Source organism: Zea mays, chromosome 5, assembly GCF_902167145.1.
Source record: "Zea mays cultivar B73 chromosome 5, Zm-B73-REFERENCE-NAM-5.0, whole genome shotgun sequence".
Taxonomy (NCBI): Eukaryota; Viridiplantae; Streptophyta; class Magnoliopsida; order Poales; family Poaceae; genus Zea; species Zea mays.
In genome coordinates this window covers 71,106,966-71,125,120 of record NC_050100.1, presented here as the reverse complement: position 1 = coordinate 71,125,120, position 18,155 = coordinate 71,106,966, and the positions used below count along the sequence as shown (strand labels likewise).

Genomic DNA, 18,155 nt, shown 5'->3' with positions numbered 1-18,155 from the left:
ATATTGTCATTTAATGTTGAATATTGTTGAACCTGTGATAAAATTATGTTGGGTTCGATACATTTATTATGCTGGTATTTATTTTTGCGATTCAAATGATCATGTCTATCGTAATGTTAATGGGTATGGGTACCCGATGGGTACCCGCTACCCATGGTGGGTATGAGTATGACGTAATTTTGTACCATGATGGGTAGTGGGTATAGATATGTGTCAATTTTTTTCTAGTGGGTATGGCCGTATGGGTATGACTACATGTGCCCACTGGGTACCTTACCCACTGCCATCCCTACACCAGTCATTATATTTGCTCTAAGGGTACGTACAACTCACATAACTGCCAAATAACATGATTTTTGAAAGGGGATTGGTGAATAATGACCATCCTCCTCAGCAAGCATAAAGAAGATCGTCCTTCGCAGTCGCAGCAAGCATTCCGGCTCTGCATCTGGCCCAGCTCTGGGTTGCGCGAACAGTCGGAACCCTAATTCCCTCCCCGGCGCCGGCGCCGGCGCCCCCTAGCTGCGCCCCCACGACCAGCAGAATCCAGATCGAAGTTTTGCTCTTGCCGCGGCCCCGCCTAAACTCCAAAAGTGCGAACCCCCTAACTCATCGATCCCAGCCTGCCTCCGCCTACGCGCCTCGTGACGGCGTGGACCCCTCCCCTATCTGCGTGCTGCGCGCATCCGCCTGCGGCCTGTCCCGTGCAGCCGTGCCTCCTCCGCGCACATCTCCAGGGTCTAGCCGAGAGCAGACCGCCGTGACGCCACCACTCGCGCTCGCGCTCCTGACATCGTTGTCTGCCTTCTCTGTCTAAGATCAGAGCAGAGCTCCATCGAAAGCGTCGCCCGCCTGCTTGGTAAGCTTGATCTTACTAGTCCATCGTAACATGCTGGTTGTGTCGTTAATTTTTTGTTGCATCTGTTCATCAGAAGTTCCGAACATGCGTAAAGTGTTCCTAATGCTAATGGTTCAGAATACTGCTGCCGGTTGAGACAACCGCTTTGTTTCTTCTGCAGCATCTCCTTGAAATCTGCCATACCTCAAATTTTATGCGTCCTCCGTCTCTGCTCATTCCTGTTTTATGGCCCTGTGTCTGTATCCTTGTCGGTAGATGACGTATTCTCTTTGGATCATTGCCGCCATTGTCCATTGTGTGGCCACGTTAGGTGCATTCGCTTATGAATTGGTTTCGGGTATGGAGTAGTGGTTGTACTGCACTGCAAGCCTTGATTTTAGGAGGTAGTCAGGTGTAGATTTACTGTGTGGTTTGTTTTTGCGCTGGAAATCGATGTGATGACTTACAAAGGACCGTATCTGGGCGAGGCAACTATTCGCGCATGATTATAACTGATCTGAGACAAATGTCTGAGCAAGTATGATCCTAGTGCTTTATCCTCTCCGCCTGATGTTTGATCGAAAATGCTGTGATGGAGTTTCATTCTTTCCCTGTTTCCTTATTTGCTATGATGACATCTACAAGGACGACGTTTGAGTAAGGTGGCTCTTAAAATGGTGCCTCTTTGCATCCAATCTGAATGAGATTCTGAGCAAGACCGGTGCTCTCCTCTGTTGATCGTCAAGCACTATACTAGCTGAACTCTACATCAAAATGATATGCTATACTTTCTTTTATGTCAACCATATATTTCTTTTGGCATCCATTTGGTCCCTTGTTCACATTCAAACAAGCTTTCAATTTTTTCTACTATATAAAGCACCAATTTCCACGGTTTCCATAGTCGTCGCGCTACTCCACATTTAAATGGTAAAAAAGTTAAAATTATGCACAAATGATGATTTGAACAATGGTTGTTGGCTCCACGCACATTCACACCCACCTAACCAACATAATACACATGTCTTTATGTTTTATACTTTACACTCATAAATTGAAACCGTAGCAATGTACACACACTTTGGTATTTAAGTGTCAGTTTTATGCAATCCCTTTCCCAGTGGCAGCATACATTGATCACTCTCCCAGTGGTGAGGATTGTATCTAAGTTCAGTGGAATTGTTTTCCTAACTTTTATATCCAAAATTGAATGACTTCTCAGTAAAACTATTTTGTCTGCACAACCATTCCTTGTCTTTAAGATATCGTAGATTTTAGCAATATTTTGATTTATTGTACATGTAATGCTTATTTATGGATGATTGTTATGATGACTCCTATTAGGGTATAGGGTTACTGAAGGGATTGCATCCCATCTGATTATACCAAAAACCGAATATGGTTTCTGATCAAATCCAGCCATACTGTCGAAGAACCCAACCAATGATTTACTCCATTTTGATTAACCAAATTGATGTAATTATATTCATCGCTTTCTTAGTGGCAGCATTATTATAGAATCGGAATTGCCTTGCCTATTTCCTAGCACAATTTTTTCTTCTTCTCTTTTGGGTCATGCTTGTTCTCCCTTTGCCGTAATCTTAAAATGGTGCATCTTTTTTTTTATTACATCCAATCTGAATGAGATTCTGAGCAAACCAGGTGCTCTCCTCTTTTGATCGGCAAGCACTGTACTAGCTAAGATCTACATCAAAATGTTATGCTATACTTTCTTTTATGTCAATCATATGTTTCTTTTGGCATCCATTTGGTCCCTTGTTCACCATACAAGATTTCGGATTTTATTATTTAAGTGTCAGTTTTATGCAATCCCTTTCCCAGTGGCAGCATACATTGATTGCTCTCCCAATGGTGAGGATTGTATCTAAGTTCGGTGGAAACTTCTACATCCAAAATTGAATGACTTCTCAGCAAAGCTATTTTGCCTGCCCAACCATTCCTTGTCTTGAAGATATCGTATCTTTTTAGTCATATTTTGATTTATTGTGCATGTAATGCTTATCTATGGATTATTGCTATGATGACTCCTATTAGGGTTTAGGGTTACTGAAGGGATTGTATCCCATCTGATTATACCAAAACCGAATATGGTTTTTGAGCAAATCCAGCCATATTGTCGAAGAACCCAACTAATGATTTACTCCATTTTGATTAACCAAATTGATGTAATTATATTCATCGCTTCCTTAGTGGCAGCAATATTATAGAATCAGAATCGCCTTGTCTATTTCCTAGCACAATTTCTTCTTCTCTTCTGGGTCATGCTTGTTCTCCTTTTGTCGTGATCTTAAAATGGTGCCTCTTTTTTTATTACATCCAATCTGAATGAGGTTCTGAGCAAACCAGGTGTTCTCCTCTTTTGATCGGCAAGCACTGTACTAGCTGAGATCTACATCAAAATGCTATGTTGTACTTTATTTTATGTCAATCATATGTTTCTTTTGGCATCCACTTGGTCCCTTGTTCCCAACCATACAAGATTTCAGATTTTATTATTTAAGTGCCAGTTTTATGCAATCCCTTTCCCAACCATACATTGATTGCTCTCCCAGTGGTGAGGATTGTATCTAAGTTCGGTGGACTTATTTTCCTTACTTTTACATCCAAAATTGAATGACTTCTCAACAAAGCTATTTTGCCTGCCCAACCATTCCTTGTCTTGAAGATATCTTTTTAGTCATATTTTGATTTATTGTAGATGTAATGCTTATCTATGGATGAGTGCTATAATGGTTCCTATTAGGGTTTAGGGTTACCGAAGGGATTGCATCCCATCTGATTATACCAAAACCGAATATTGTTTCTGAGCAAATCCATCCATATTGTCAAAGAACCAAACCAATGATTTACTCCATTTTGATTAACCAAATTGATGTAATTATATTCATCGCTTTCTTGGTGGCAACATTATTATAGAATCGGAATCGCCTTGTCTATTTCCTAGCACAATTTTTTTCTTCTTCTCTTTTGGGTCATGCTTGTTCTCCTTTTGCCGTGATCTTAAGGGGATGACTTAAATGTGCTCCTTCTGATTATACCAAAACTGAATCTGGTTACTGGGCAAATCCACCATACCATTGTAGAACTCAGTTACTTAGCCAATGTTTTCTCTCTCTTTGATCAACCTGATTGATGTAGTTACATTCTTCAATTTCTCTATGCCAACATTATTATGGCATCAGGATTGCCATATTTGATTTCCTAGAACAGTTGTCTTCTTCTATGTCTTTTACTCTTTTTTTGGATCATCCTTGCTCTGTAAGACTATATTTTCCATGATGACTACTATTAAGACGGTATCTAAAAGGGGTAGCTTTTAATTGTACCTCTTCTGATTGTACCGAGACTGAATCAGTGTTTTCAGAACGTTCGATTAGTCGCGATTAATCGGCTGATAATAACTCCAGAGCCGAGCAAGGGTAACGACGCGATCAGGGCGATCAGATATCTGATCGTCCGATTAGTTGAACGATCAGCCTGGCTGGTTGGATTGAAATTTCGGCCCAGTGGCCCAGCCCAGCTTCCTTTTTCCCATTCCCACCACGTGAGCAGAAGCTGCACAACCAAGAGCCAACAGAGCAACGCCCAGGCACACACGACACGAACCAGGCAACCAGCTGCCGAGGGAGGACCGGAGGAACCCTAGCGGAACACTGTGCAGGTGACGGCGGCGCGCTACCGGTGACGGGGGATACGGCGGCATCGTCCCCCTCGGCCCTTCCTCCATCCCCGGCGCGGCGGCGCCAGTAGCCGGCCTGCAGGTACGGTCTCCAGTCTCCAGAATCCAGATTCAGAGCTTGTCCCTGTTTTCTGGTGTGCTCTGTTGTACTGTAGCCTGTAGGTAAGGCGTATGCTGTTGGCCTGTTGCTGCCCATGTCCATGTTTGTTGGTTTTCAGTTTTACTTAGATGCTGAAAGCCTGAAACCTTCCAGTGATTATTTGCTTCATGTTGTAGTATGGCTGTTGGCCTGTTGCTGCCCATGTCCATGGGCGTATCACGTATGGCTGTTTGCCTTGTTGAAAGCCTGAACCTGAAGCAATGTCCATGGGCGTGTAGTTATATATATGAAGGTTGACCGGTTCCTATAGCCCTGGACGATCAGGATGTCTGATTACCGATCAGAGCCCGGTTAATCGGGCTGGTCGTCGACTAATCGTGATTAGTCAGCTGATCGCCCCTCTGGCGATCAGGAGCGATCAGCCGATCTGAAAAATTGGACTGAATATGGTTTCTGAGTAAATCTAGACATATCACCAAGAACTCAACTGATGGTTTACCCTTATTGTTCAACCTGATTGATGTAAACACATACTTAACTTGCATGTTGCTGTTTTCTATTTACAATCACAGTTGTAATTTTCTATGTGTAATTTGCTATGATGATTTTTCGTGGACTGTACCTATGTGAGTTTATGCTGAAAGATGCCTTTCTCCTATGAGTACATCTAAGTTGGCAAAGAATTGCCAGTGTAATTTTTTAAAGTAGCAAAGAAGGTATTCACCGTTCGCTTTCTGCAAAATGATGTGTTGCCACACTTTCTTCTACATCTGTTTGGTTATCCATTTGTAGCATCCTTATATTCCTTCATGGTCAGTCCAATTATGTTTACTGGCTACCATTGCCTGCTTATTTCAGATATTAATCCTAAGAAGATTTCTTGTTTATTTCATATACCTAGCTGTGCTGATATATAAGTTTTGGGTTGGCTTGTTCACTTTTTAATAATGTTTTGTGATCTTGTGACTTCTCTAAAATTTTCCTTTCTAGTTGGTTATTGCACTCACGTTCTAACTTGTGCTACCGGCTATACTAGGAAGTGGTTTTCTCTTAGCTATGTTATTGCACTCACATTCTAACTTTTTGTACTTTCATATTATTGGAATATCGTCTCAATTTGCCTTTCGTGCTAGCACCTCATATTTCGCAACACACTTAATTCTATGTCAGGATGATCAATCACCACGAAATAGTGCAGTTTGGGAAGCTGTACAATAGAGACATGGAATCAGCTCCTGCTCATACCCCTCTTATACATGGTCTTCCTGATGAGGTAGCTCTCATTTGCTTGGCAAGAGTTCCTCGGCGGTATCATAATATTCTCAGGCGTGTCTCAAGGAGATGGAGAGCTCTGTTATGCAGTGAAGAATGGCACTTGTGCCGCAAGAGGAATAACTTGGACGAGCCGTGGATCTATGTAATCTGTAGGGAAGCAGGCATCAAATGCTATGTGTTGGCTCCAGATCCTCCAAGCCGGTGCTTTCGAATCATGCATGTCATTGAACCCCCATGCTCAGGGAGGAAAGGTGTTACCATTGAAGCTTTAGACAAAAAGCTATTTCTTCTGGGTGGCTGCAGTTCCGTGTATGATGCTACGGATGAAGTATATTGTTATGACGCATCCTCAAATCGCTGGAGCTCAGCTGCTCCAATGCCTACAGCAAGGTACTTAATCGGCAAAGTCCATTGGCATCTTTATATTCACTCTCGAGATCGAGACATACCTGTCAATCTATAATTATAGATAACATGACATGTGTACTCCATTAATCTGTGCCTGTATATGTAGTGCCTCATGTTTTCCCTAGAACAGCACATATATGTAGCATGTCATATTCGTCCTTAGGCAACACCTTATATACTATATCTATTGGAGCAGTTCCTTATGCTCCGCCGCCTTCCTTTCAGGTGCTATTTTGTGTCTGCATCCCTTAAGGAGAAGTTGTACATAACTGATGGATACGGCTTGACGGACAAGTCACCAAATTCATGGGACATCTATGACCCGGCCACGGACTCGTGGTGCACCCACAAGAACCCGTTGCTCACCCCTGACATAGTGAAATTCGTCGCATTGGGGGAGGAGCTGGTGACCATTCACCGAGCGGCGTGGCACAGGATGTACTTTGCCGGCGTATACGACCCGCTGGAACGCACCTGGAGGGGCAGAGGGAACGAGATCGCTCTCTGCTACTCGAGCCCGACGGTGGTCGTGGACGGGACGCTGTACATGCTGGAGCAGTCCATGGGCACGAAGCTGATGGTGTGGCGGGAGGACGCCAAGGAGTGGGCCATGCTCGGCAGGCTCTCCGACAAGGTCACTAGACCCCCCTGCGCGCTCGTGGCCATCGGCAGGAAGATTCATGTGGTCGGAAGAGGGCTGAGCATGGTCACCGTGGATGTGGACACGGCGGCAAGGGTGGACGGGTTCCTGGTTACCACCTCTGTAGGCCCGTTGGTGGAGGAAGACCTGACCCCGGAGAGGTGCGTGGTGATCACCATCTGAAGGGGTGGGCGTGTCCAAGCTTCCTTGACGCCGGGTGTATTGTGGTAACTGTGACTGACTATCGTCGCTGGCGCCGAACATTTGGCTAGCTAGCGTGGATGATATATACTGCGATGTGAGTGAATTCAATAAGAGGCTTGGCTCTCCATACAGCCAATAACTATAGTTAGCATTTGTATCTCGTGTTGTTTGGGCTGCTTTTGTCGACTGCTGGCTGTAAGAACAATATTTGAGCTTCGTTTGTTGAGTACTGTGCGTCCCAGATGGATGGGATTAATACAAGCTAATGTGATCCTCGTCCTGGCACTTTTGTTATTGTCTATTTGATTGATCGATCAAGCGTTCGATTTCTGCAGACATGGATGGCGATGTGCATCGACATTTGAGGGTTTCGGTTTTTTCTTTTACTGTCGGTGTAATGGTTTTGGATGCTGTGCGTCGGTAGCTTTACGATTTGTGTTCGCTACATGCGTAATGATCTGATTGAGATGTGTGGTGTACTGGTGTGTGTAAAATAAAGCAAAAAGAAAAATATATATTATCAGAGGCAGGTTTCGATCCTGCGACCTGTGGGTTATGGGCCCACCACGCTTCCGCTGCGCCACTCTGATGTTTGTGTTAAAAGTTCAGATAGGTTTAATATGTACTATATTTGCTGTTCTATGGACCTGCTACATTGTCCACGTGTGTGCCAGCCATAGTTACAGGGACTGGAGTGCTGCATGCATATGTTTCTCGTGCATCCAACCTAAACCTAGTAGCCATTCTAGGCCCTGTTTGTTTCGGCTTTTTACAGCTTCTGGCCACCAAAAGCTACTGCAGATCGCCAAACGTCCTAGCTTTTCAGCCAGCTTCTATAAAAATCGCTTTGGTAAAAACCTTCCAAAATCAATATGAACACAAAATCGGTCGAATCGTCACGATAGTAGAAATTTGTTCCTTTCTAGATCCTGAACCATTTCGACCACTTCATCTTCCACCGCACGTAATGCACACAATACGCAGATTCTTCCCACAGCCAGATTCTCTCCACAGCCAGATTCTCAGAAAAGCTGGTCAGAAAAAAGCTGAACCAAACAGACCCCTAGTCCTCCTGTTTAGCATCTCATGTCATAGTCGTGATTCGTGAGCTCGTCGTCAGGAAGAGAAGGTCAGCAGCTTCTTTGGTCGGAATCTTCCGTGAGAATTGGTCCCCCGTACCTTTTAGAGAATTGCAGTCAGGATCACGTAGATATTTATATGTTAATCAGGAGGATTAAACATAATTTAACTAAACAACTAACTGTATAAGCCGTGGTTAATTCGCGAAAGATGAGATAATACATGAATAAAGAACCCTCTGTACGAACGTACTGTTACGTCTGAGGAAGGTGGAAGCGGGCAGGAGTTGGAGAATTGTTGGTCATCCGCCGCCTGCTGCTCTTGCGAAAAAAAGATCCTGAGAATGAAGTCGATCCAATTCCAAGCCAAGTCGGCAGGCAGTTACCTGTGCACATCACCCACTTCATTGGAGGAGCCGGAGGAGCTCCCCGGTCCAGCAAGAGAAGAGTGCCCTGTGCCCATGAATCAAGTCCACGTCGGCTCGGTCAACAGCCAACCAACCCGGATTGGCCTGCAGATTGCCAAGTCTGACCACGGATACGACGCCTAATTTGTAATTTGTTCTTCGCCCATCTGTATGTCCTCTTCTTATAGATGGCCAAACGGGCCGGCACGGCCCGACCCGGCACGGCCCGCCAGGCCCGGCTAGCGAACCGTGCCGTGCTCAGATGGGCCGGCGTGCCGCTGCCGCGGCCCAGGCACGGCCCGTGAGTCTGTTAGTCGTGCCGGGCCGGCCCGGTGGCACTATAGCCCATCTGAGTATATTGTAGAATTTAGCAAAAAATATGTAGTTGTGGGGGCTCGAACTCACAACCTAGTGCATAAGAGGCTTAAACGTATCCATCTAACCAGTGCAACTACAGTTTTATTGTGTTATACATTGAATTCTTATAATTAATATATGTAAACTATTATTTTTAAAATAAAAAATGTAACCGTGTCGTGCCCGTGCCAGCACTACGGGTCGAGATAGTGGCCCAGGCACGACACTATACTAATCGGACCGGGTCGTGCCTGGACCGTGCTTTTTCGTGCCGTGCCTGGGCCGGCCCATCGTGTTAGTGCCAAATGGCCATCTATACCTCTTCTTCTTCGTCTCGCCATCCATCTGTCTGTCACTGTCGGTTCTTTCACGTTCCCCTTTGATGGTGGGCGCGACGTCGAGTCGGAATCCGAACCCCACCCAACTCCACCCCTTGCCTGCTCGGATCCCTCCCTTCTCTGCTAGTCTGCTCCGACTCCGATCGCCACGACCTTCGTCAACCACAGCGTCCTAGATATAATCCCACCATCCGTCAACCACAGCGTTGGCCGCTCAACGAACGCAGCCACCGCGACCACCAACACCATAAAGCCGCCTGCCAAGTCCCAAGCTTTTGTCCACCCAGACAGGCACCGTACCACCGTGTTCCCCGTCGCCATGGCCGCGAGGTTCCCCCCGGTGTCGTCCTACGACGCTTCGGCGCGGGTCCGCCGCACGGCCGCGGCGGACCTGGACGGCACGCTGCTGGCGTCGTCGTCGGCGTTCCCCTACTACTTCCTGGTGGCGCTGGAGGCCGGCTCCTGCGCGCGCGCGCTGCTGCTCCTCCTGGCCGCGCCGCTGCTGCTGGCGCTCTACACGCTGGTCTCCGAGGCGGCGGCCATCGCGCTGCTGGCGTTCGTCACGTTCGCGGGGCTCCGGGTGCGCGACGTCGAGGCCGTCGCCCGGGGCGTCCTCCCGCGCCACTACGCCGCAGGCGTGCGCGCCGACACCTGGGCCGTGTTCCGCGACTGCGGCGCCGCGCGGAGGGTCGTCGTCACCGCGTCCCCCGCCGTCATGGTCGCCGACTTCGTCCGCGAGTTCCTCGGCGCCGAGCTCGCCGCCACCGAGCTCGAGACCTGCCGCGCGCTCGGCGACGCCTGGTTCACGGGCAGGATCAAGGCCGTGCTCGTCGGGGAGAGGAAGGCCGAGGTCGTGCGCCGGCTCTTCGCCGCCGGCGACCTGCCCGACGTCGGGCTCGGGGACCGCGAGAGCGACCACGACTTCATGGCCATCTGCAAGGAGGCTTACATGGTGCCTCCGGACCGGCGCGCGCCGCGAGCGGCCGCGGACGCGCTGCTGTCCCGCGCCGTCTTCCACGACGGCCGCCTCGTGCGGCGCCCGGACCCGGCGCACGCGCTCTTCGCGCTGGCCTACCTCCCTCTCGGCTTCCTGCTGGCGCTGTTCCGCGTGCTCTTCAACCTCGCCATGCCGGCGCGCCTGGTCCGCCACACGTACCGCCTGACGGGGATCCGGCTCCGCGTGCGCGGGACTCCGCCGCCGGCCCCGGCGCCGGGCGCGCCGGGGTCGCTGCTGGTGTGCAACCACCGCACGGCGCTGGACCCCATCATCGTGTCGGTGGCGCTGGGGCGGCCCGTGGCGTGCGTGACCTACAGCGTGAGCCGGCTGTCGACGGCGGTGTCGCCGGTCCGCGCGGTGGCGCTGTCGCGGGACCGGGCGGCCGACGCGGCGCGTATAGCGGCGCTGCTGGCGGAGGGCGACGTGGTGGTGTGCCCCGAGGGGACCACGTGCCGGGAGCCCTGCCTGCTGCGCTTCTCGGCGCTGTTCGCGGAGCTCACGGACCGGATCGTGCCCGTGGCGCTGGACGCGCGGCAGGGGACCTACTACGGGTCCACGGCGAGGGGGTGGAAGTGGCTCGACCCTTACTTCTTCTACATGAACCCGCGCCCCGGGTACGACGTCACCTTCCTGCCGCCGCTGCGGCCGGAGGAGACGTGCGGCGCCGGCGGGAGGAGCGCCGTCGACGTGGCCAACCACGTGCAGACGCTCATCGCCAAGGAGCTCGGGTTCCGGTGCACCAAGCTCACCAGGAAGGACAAGTACATGAAGCTCGCCGGCAACGACGGCACGGTCGGGGGCAGGCCTGAGAATGAGAAGGGCGCCGCCGATGATAGTGCTGCCACGGCCACCACCAAGAAGCTTGTATAAAGAGACTGTATTTATAGCTAGCTGGTCGACTGTATCGGAGCAGCATCCATTATGTATTTATGTACGTATGCTAATGACGACAACATTAGTGTGATGTGATGGATTCGTGAACATAGAAGATTACAAGCTTAACTTCATGTTTACCATGACCTAACTTTCTCTTTCTGATTGGTCTATAAAAGGGTTACATATTGTTTGGACTGTGGGTCTCGCTTAACAGAGTTCCAACAACGACTCAACTTACATTGCTTTATGCTCTCACCTTTTTTTCGACATCAAAAGATAGTCAGATCCCTAAAAAAGGTGAAAACTTTGTGATAATACCATTAACCACAAGTTTATCATGCAACACATATAGAAATTGCTTTCTTAGCTAGTGCATGCAGAGACGGATCGGATGCAAGGGGAAGGTATGGTGGGCTATGACCCACCTCAATTTTTATTACTTGTATCTAGGTTTAAATATAATTTAAAATAAAAAACTTTTATACATTAGGTGTGGATAAATTTAATGAAAATCTACTTTTGATTTAACTTTTCTTAACTTTTCTCGGCGCTCCACTCCTCGGCCCACTCCGGCACTCCTCACATGAGTTGTTTGATTTCCTCCCATAGCAGCTAATCCACTCGTGGCTCACTCGCTCCTTCGGTTATTGACTGGTTGGTTAGTGGGCGACCTAGTCCGCCAGCTGCATGTTCCACCTTGACTCCTTGTCAGCTTGTCGCGTCGCAGGGATCCCACACAACGCCACCACTTTGCCTCCTAGCCCGCACCGATGTGCGGGCAGGCTGTCAGTAGGATCATGCCTTGGCACCATGGCACCACCTACCCTCGCTATCTTATTGGGGTCCCACCACGCCGTCACAATGCGGCAATGGTTGTTGCTTGCCACTGCCTGCCCTCGCTACCCCCTTCAAGTTGTCGCCTCATCGTCACCATCTTGCGATGGGAGGGCTGGTCTTATCGACTTATCATGGCAACACGCCGATGTGTCCGCTCCGCCCCAGTGCGCTCCCCATGGCCCGCCGCTTTCTCTCTCTAGCTATCCTCTAAGGCAACCATTTTTTTCAGTAATCATGTCATTTTAAAACACTCATAGTATTATCATCTAACCTTCACGTTATTATCATAAAGCTACTTTTATCGAGTGGTCTAATTTAGTAATTTCTCTCACGGTATCGCCCACCTAGAATTTTGTCCTGCGTCCGCCACTGAGTGCATGTATCTCATTAGGTTGTTCCACTCTTGAAAAGTTATGATGTATAAACTCACTACCGGTATCAGAAACATCAAACTTTTTACCAAACGCATCTCATAATTCTTTGTCAGTTGTGCACGTTACGTAGAGTTTATGTATTTGTCGGCAAGAACACTAATTATGGCGCTTTGAAATAGGTTATTAGCAACTTCGAACGTTTCCCCCGTATGGAGAGGTTATACCAGTTTATTATTGTCAACCACGTATGAGATCATCTTACCATACCATTATTTTCAAAAAATTTATCAAATTCACTTAGCTTTAGACGGTGTTTAAATGCACTAGAACAAATAGTTAGTTGGCTAAAAATTATTAGTGAAATTAGCTAGCTAACAAATAGCTATCTAACTATTAACTAAGACTGGCTCCAACATGCCAGCTATTTGGCAAGGCAAAGCTAATGTACCTGGTCATTTAGTACTGTAGCGGCTCCAATAGCCCAGCTATCCAGCCCAGCCAAATTACATGGGAGGAGAGAGAACCGGCAAATTAGCTGACCTAGGCACGCCAGCCATTCCTCTCAGAAGCAATCGTTAGCTCGGACCTCGCGAGGTAATCGGCGGGCAGCGGCTCCACGAGATCTGGGTGATTTGGTGGGAAAGCTAGTTGGGCCAACGGCCACAACCATTTTGGCTGCTTTGTTGCAAACAACAAGTCTGTCATGGGCCACGTAAAATTGAAAGGGAAATGTGCCCTTGGGCCATTTCTAAGTATTTTGGTGATTGAGTGCCAACACAAGTGCTTAAATGTGAATCTATGCCCATGGATGGACAAAGTACAAATCAAGAGAAAAAGGTATGTTTCTAAGTCTTAGTACATTTGTTTTGTGTACTAATATACTTGTCTAAGTATCAGAAACAGAAAGAAGAAGAAAAGAGAAGAGTTGGCTGTGAACAGCCAAAAGGCTGTTTCGGTCTGGGGCACCGGACTGTCCGGTGGTGCACCGGACAGTGTCCGGTGCGCCAGGCTTCCTCGCGTGAAGTGGCCGCTCTCGGGAATTCGCCGACGGGGTACGGCTAAAATTCACCGGACTGTCCGGTGTGCACCGGACTGTCCGGTGAGCCAACGGTCGGCCGGGCCAACGGTCGGCCGCGGAATCCGTGCGCGACACGTGGCCGAGCCAACGGTCGGAAGGGGGCACCGGACTGTCCGGTGTGCACCGGACATGTCCGGTGCGCCAACGGCTCCCAGATCTGCAACGGTCGGCTGCGCCATTTTAGGAAGGAGATCGGGCACCGGACAGTGTCCGGTGTGCACCGGACTGTCCGGTGCGCCCGATGACAGAAGGCAAGATCAGCCTTCCAGAATTGCTCTCAACGGCTCCTAGCTGCCTTGGGGCTATAAAAGGGACCCCTAGGCGCATGGAGGAGAACACCAAGCAACCTTAGAGCATTCTTGATCATCCACACTCAGTCTTTGCGCATTCCTTTGTCATTCTCAGTGATTCGAGCTCCGTTCTAGTGAGAACTTTGAGATAGTCTTTTGAGCTCGATTCTTGGCCGTGTGTGCGCGCATTTTGCTGTGGATTTGTGTGTTGCTTCCCTCCCTTACTCCGTATTTCTTTGTGAATCTCAAGTGTAAGGGCGAGAGACTCCAAGTTGTGGAGATTCCTCGCAAACGGGATATTGAAAGGAAAAGCAAAACACTGTGGTATTCAAGTTGGTCTTTGGACCGCTTGAGAGGGGTTGATTGCAACCCTCGTCCGTTGGGACGCCACAACGTGGAGTAGGCAAGCGTTGGTCTTGGCCGAACCACGGGATAAACCACTGTGTCATCTCTGTGTTTGATCTCTTGTGGTATTGTGTTTTGTTGAGACTCCTCTCTAGCCACTTGGCGATTATCGGGCTAACACTTAACAAGTTTTTGTGGCTATAAGTTTAAGTTTCACAGGATCACCTATTCACCCCCCCTCTAGGTGCTCTCAGTTGGTATCGGAGCCGTTCTCTTCAAGAAAGGGACTAACCGCCCGAAGAGATGGATCCTAAGGGGAAGGGAATCGTGATCAACGACAAGGAGAAGGAGTCCTTCATCAACGAGCCAAGGGATGACAAGTCCAACGACTCAGGCTCGGGCCACAGATGCAAAGATGGGAAGAAGAAGAAGACAAGACGCATCAAGGAGATCGTCTACTACGACAGCGATGAGTCTACTTCCTCCCAAAAGGACGACGACTACGAGAAAAAGAAAACGGTCAATTCGAACTTTTCTTTTGATTATTCTCGTATTCCTCAAAGTACTAATGCTCATTTATTATCCATTCCACTTGGTAAACCTCCTCATTTTGATGGAGAGGACTACGGATTTTGGAGTCACAAAATGCGTAGTCACTTGTTCTCTCTCCATCCTAGCATATGGGAGATTGTAGAGAGTGGAATGAACTTTGATAGTACGGATAGTCCCATGTTTATTAATGAACAGATTCATAAAAATGCACAAGCTACTACTGTGTTGCTAGCCTCCTTGTGCAGGGACGAGTACCATAAGGTGAGCGGCTTGGACAATGCCAAGCAGATCTGGGACACCCTCAAGATCTCTCATGAGGGGAATGATGTCACCTTGCTCACCAAGATGGAGTTGGTGGAGGGCGAGCTTGGACGATTCGCGATGATAAGGGGCGAGGAGCCAACCCAAACATACAACAGGCTCAAGATCCTTATCAACAAAATAAGGAGCTACGGAAGCACGCGATGGACGGACCACGACGTCGTCCGCCTAATGCTAAGGTCCTTTACCGTTCTTGATCCTCATTTGGTGAACAATATTCGTGAAAATCCTAGGTACACCAAGATGTCGCCCGAAGAAATTCTTGGAAAATTCGTAAGCGGGCGAATGATGATCAAGGAGGCGAGATACGTGGACGACGCGTTGAACGGTCCTACTCATGAGCCTCAACCCATTGCTCTCAAGGCAACGAGGAGCAAGGAGGCGCTACCAAGCAAGGTGGCGCAAGTTGAGGCGGCCGGGCTAACTAATGAGGAGATGGCCCTCATCATTAAGCGCTTCAAGACGGCGCTTAAAGGTCGCAAGGGACAGCCAAGCAAGACCAAGACAAAGGAGAAGCGCTCGTGCTTCAAATGTGGTAAGATTGGTCATTTTATTGCTAACTGTCCCGATAATGAAAGTGACCAGGAAAAGGGGAACAAAAGGGAGAAGAAGAAGCATTACAAGAAGGCCAAGGGCGAGACACATATCGGAAAGGAGTGGGACTCGGATTGCTCCGACTCCGACAATGAAGGACTCGCCGCCACCGCCTTCAACAAGTCATCCCTCTTCCCCAACGAGCGTCACACATGCCTTATGGCAAGGGAGAAGAAGGTATGTACTCGAGACTCTACTTATGCTTCTTCAAGTGAAGACGAATCTAGTGATGATGAGATAGATTACTCATGCTTATTCAAGGGATTAGATAGATCTAAAATTAATAAGATTAATGAGTTGATTGATGCTTTGAATGACAAGAATAGATTACTAGAAAAACAAGAGGATCTTTTATATGAGGAACATGATAAATTTGTTAGTACACAAAATTCTCTTGCTCTAGAAATTAAAAGGAATGAAATGCTCTCTAGTGAATTATCTACTTGTCATGAATCCATCTCTAAATTAAAAAGTGTTAATGATGATTTGAATGCTAAGTTAGAAATAGCTAGTAAATCAACATCTTGTGTAGAAATTGTTGAAACTTGCAATAGGTGTAAAGATTTTGACATTGATGCTTGTAGTGAACACCTAGTTTCAATTTCCAAACTTAATGATGAATTGGCTAGTCTTAATGCTCAACTTAAGATTAGCAAAAGTGAATTTGACAAATTAAAATTTGCAAGGGATGCCTACACAATTGGTAGACACCCCTCAATTAAGGATGGTCTTGGCTTCAAGAGGGAAGTCAAGAACTTAACAAACCATAAGGCCTCCATCTCCACAAAGGAGAAAGGGAAGGCCCCTATGGCAAGTAATGCTAAAAAGAACCATGCCTTCATGTACCATGATAAAAAAATTTCTAGAAATGTTCATGATGATAGGAGTTGTAATGCTTTTGACTCTCATGTCATGTTTGCTTCTAGTTCTTCCTATATGCATGGTAGAAATGTGTTTAGAAGAAATGTTGTTCATCATATGCCTAGGAGAAATGTTGTCAATACTTCTAGGAAAGTTAATGAACCTTCTACAATTTATCATGCCTGTGATGCTTCATTTGCAATTTGTAGAAAGGATAGGAAGATAGTTGCTAGGAAATTAGGGGCAAAATGCAAGGGTGATAAAACTTGCATTTGGGTCCCTAAGACAATTGTGACTAACCTTGTAGGACCCAACAAGAGTTGGGTACCTAAGTCCCAAGCCTAAATTTGCCTTGCAGGTTTATGCATCCGGGGGTTCAAGCTGGATTATCGACAGTGGATGCACAAACCATATGACGGGGGAGAAGAAGATGTTCACCTCCTACGTCAAAAACAAGGATTCCCAAGATTCAATAATATTCGGTGATGGGAATCAAGGCAAGGTAAAAGGATTAGGTAAAATTGCTATTTCAAATGAGCACTCTATCTCTAATGTGTTTTTAGTTGAGTCTCTTGGATATAATTTGCTATCTGTTAGTCAATTATGCAATATGGGATATAACTGTCTATTTACAAATGTAGATGTGTCTGTCTTTAGAAGAAGTGATGGTTCACTAGCATTTAAGGGTGTACTAGACGACAAACTTTATTTAGTTGATTTTGCAAAAGAGGAGGCCGGTCTAGATGCATGCTTAATTGCTAAGACTAGCATGGGCTGGCTGTGGCATCGCCGCTTAGCACATGTGGGGATGAAGAACCTTCACAAGCTTCTAAAGGGAGAACACGTGATAGGTTTGACTAACGTACAATTCGAAAAGGATAGACCTTGTGCAGCTTGTCAGGCAGGTAAACAGGTGGGAGGAGCGCATCACAGCAAGAATGTGATGACCACATCAAGACCCCTGGAGCTGCTACATATGGACCTCTTCGGACCCGTCACCTATCTAAGCATAGGAGGAAGTAAGTATGGTTTAGTTATTGTTGATGACTTTTCCCGCTTCACTTGGGTGTTCTTTTTGCAGGATAAGTCTGAAACCCAAGGGACCCTCAAGCGCTTCCTCAGGAGAGCTCAAAATGAGTTTGAGCTCAAGGTGAAGAAGATAAGGAGCGACAACGGGTCCGAATTCAAGAACCTTCAAGTGGAGGAGTTTCTTGAGGAGGAGGGGATCAAGCACGAGTTCTCCGCTCCCTACACACCTCAGCAAAATGGTGTGGTAGAGAGGAAGAACAGGACGCTCATCGATATGGCAAGGACGATGCTAGGAGAGTTCAAGACCCCCGAGTGCTTTTGGTCGGAAGCTGTGAACACGGCTTGCCACGCCATCAACAGGGTTTACCTTCATCGTCTCCTCAAGAAGACGTCGTATGAGCTGCTAACCGGTAACAAACCTAATGTATCGTATTTTCGTGTTTTTGGGAGTAAATGCTACATTCTAGTGAAGAAGGGTAGAAATTCCAAATTTACTCCCAAAGCCGTAGAAGGGTTTTTATTAGGTTATGATTCAAATACAAAGGCGTATAGGGTCTTCAACAAATCATCGGGTTTGGTTGAAGTCTCTAGCGACGTTGTATTTGATGAGACTAATGGCTCTCCAAGAGAGCAAGTTGTTGATTATGATGATGTA

General features: G+C 47.5%; 2 protein-coding genes, 1 long non-coding RNA gene and 3 other non-coding genes across 10 annotated transcripts; 4 read left to right on the top strand and 2 right to left on the bottom strand.

The window, feature by feature from the left end:
• Positions 1 to 331: 331 nt before the first annotated feature.
• Positions 332 to 7,461, top strand: LOC100501379 (F-box/kelch-repeat protein SKIP4). 5 transcript variants are annotated; one of them, XM_008645970.4, is made up of 4 exons: positions 349 to 859; positions 4,267 to 4,620; positions 5,809 to 6,303; positions 6,547 to 7,461. In XM_008645970.4, the coding sequence occupies exons 3-4, from the start codon at positions 5,810 to 5,812 to the stop codon at positions 7,142 to 7,144; spliced, it is 1,092 nt and encodes a 363-aa protein (XP_008644192.1). In that variant the 5' UTR covers positions 349 to 859; positions 4,267 to 4,620; position 5,809; the 3' UTR covers positions 7,145 to 7,461. The 5 variants fall into 5 exon arrangements, with proteins under 5 accessions (XP_008644190.1, XP_008644192.1, XP_008644191.1 ...); XM_008645969.4 differs by having other exon boundaries at positions 4,215 to 4,620; XM_020537498.3 differs by having other exon boundaries at positions 1,020 to 4,620; positions 6,547 to 7,459.
• Positions 1,459 to 1,557, top strand: LOC111589373 (small nucleolar RNA Z118/Z121/Z120). Its single transcript, XR_004849801.1, has one exon. It is a non-coding gene; the product is annotated as a small nucleolar RNA Z118/Z121/Z120 (small nucleolar RNA).
• On the top strand, positions 4,127 to 4,229 carry LOC111589374 (small nucleolar RNA Z118/Z121/Z120). The gene has a single exon (XR_004849802.1). It is a non-coding gene; the product is annotated as a small nucleolar RNA Z118/Z121/Z120 (small nucleolar RNA).
• Positions 7,462 to 7,524: 63 nt separating the features above from the next.
• LOC109939496 (uncharacterized) lies at positions 7,525 to 8,807 on the bottom strand. The gene is made up of 3 exons (XR_002261960.2): positions 8,631 to 8,807; positions 8,498 to 8,560; positions 7,525 to 8,344 (listed from the first exon to the last, which is right to left on the bottom strand). It is a non-coding gene; the product is annotated as an uncharacterized lncRNA (long non-coding RNA).
• Positions 7,684 to 7,755, bottom strand: TRNAM-CAU (transfer RNA methionine (anticodon CAU)). The gene has a single exon. It is a non-coding gene; the product is annotated as a tRNA-Met (tRNA).
• An 820-nt stretch (positions 8,808 to 9,627) lies between the features above and the next one.
• Positions 9,628 to 11,364, top strand: LOC100281051 (glycerol-3-phosphate acyltransferase 8). Its single transcript, NM_001153970.2, has one exon. It carries the CDS (start codon positions 9,666 to 9,668, stop codon positions 11,211 to 11,213), a length of 1,548 nt encoding a protein of 515 aa, NP_001147442.1. The 5' UTR covers positions 9,628 to 9,665; the 3' UTR covers positions 11,214 to 11,364.
• Positions 11,365 to 18,155: the final 6,791 nt, after the last annotated feature.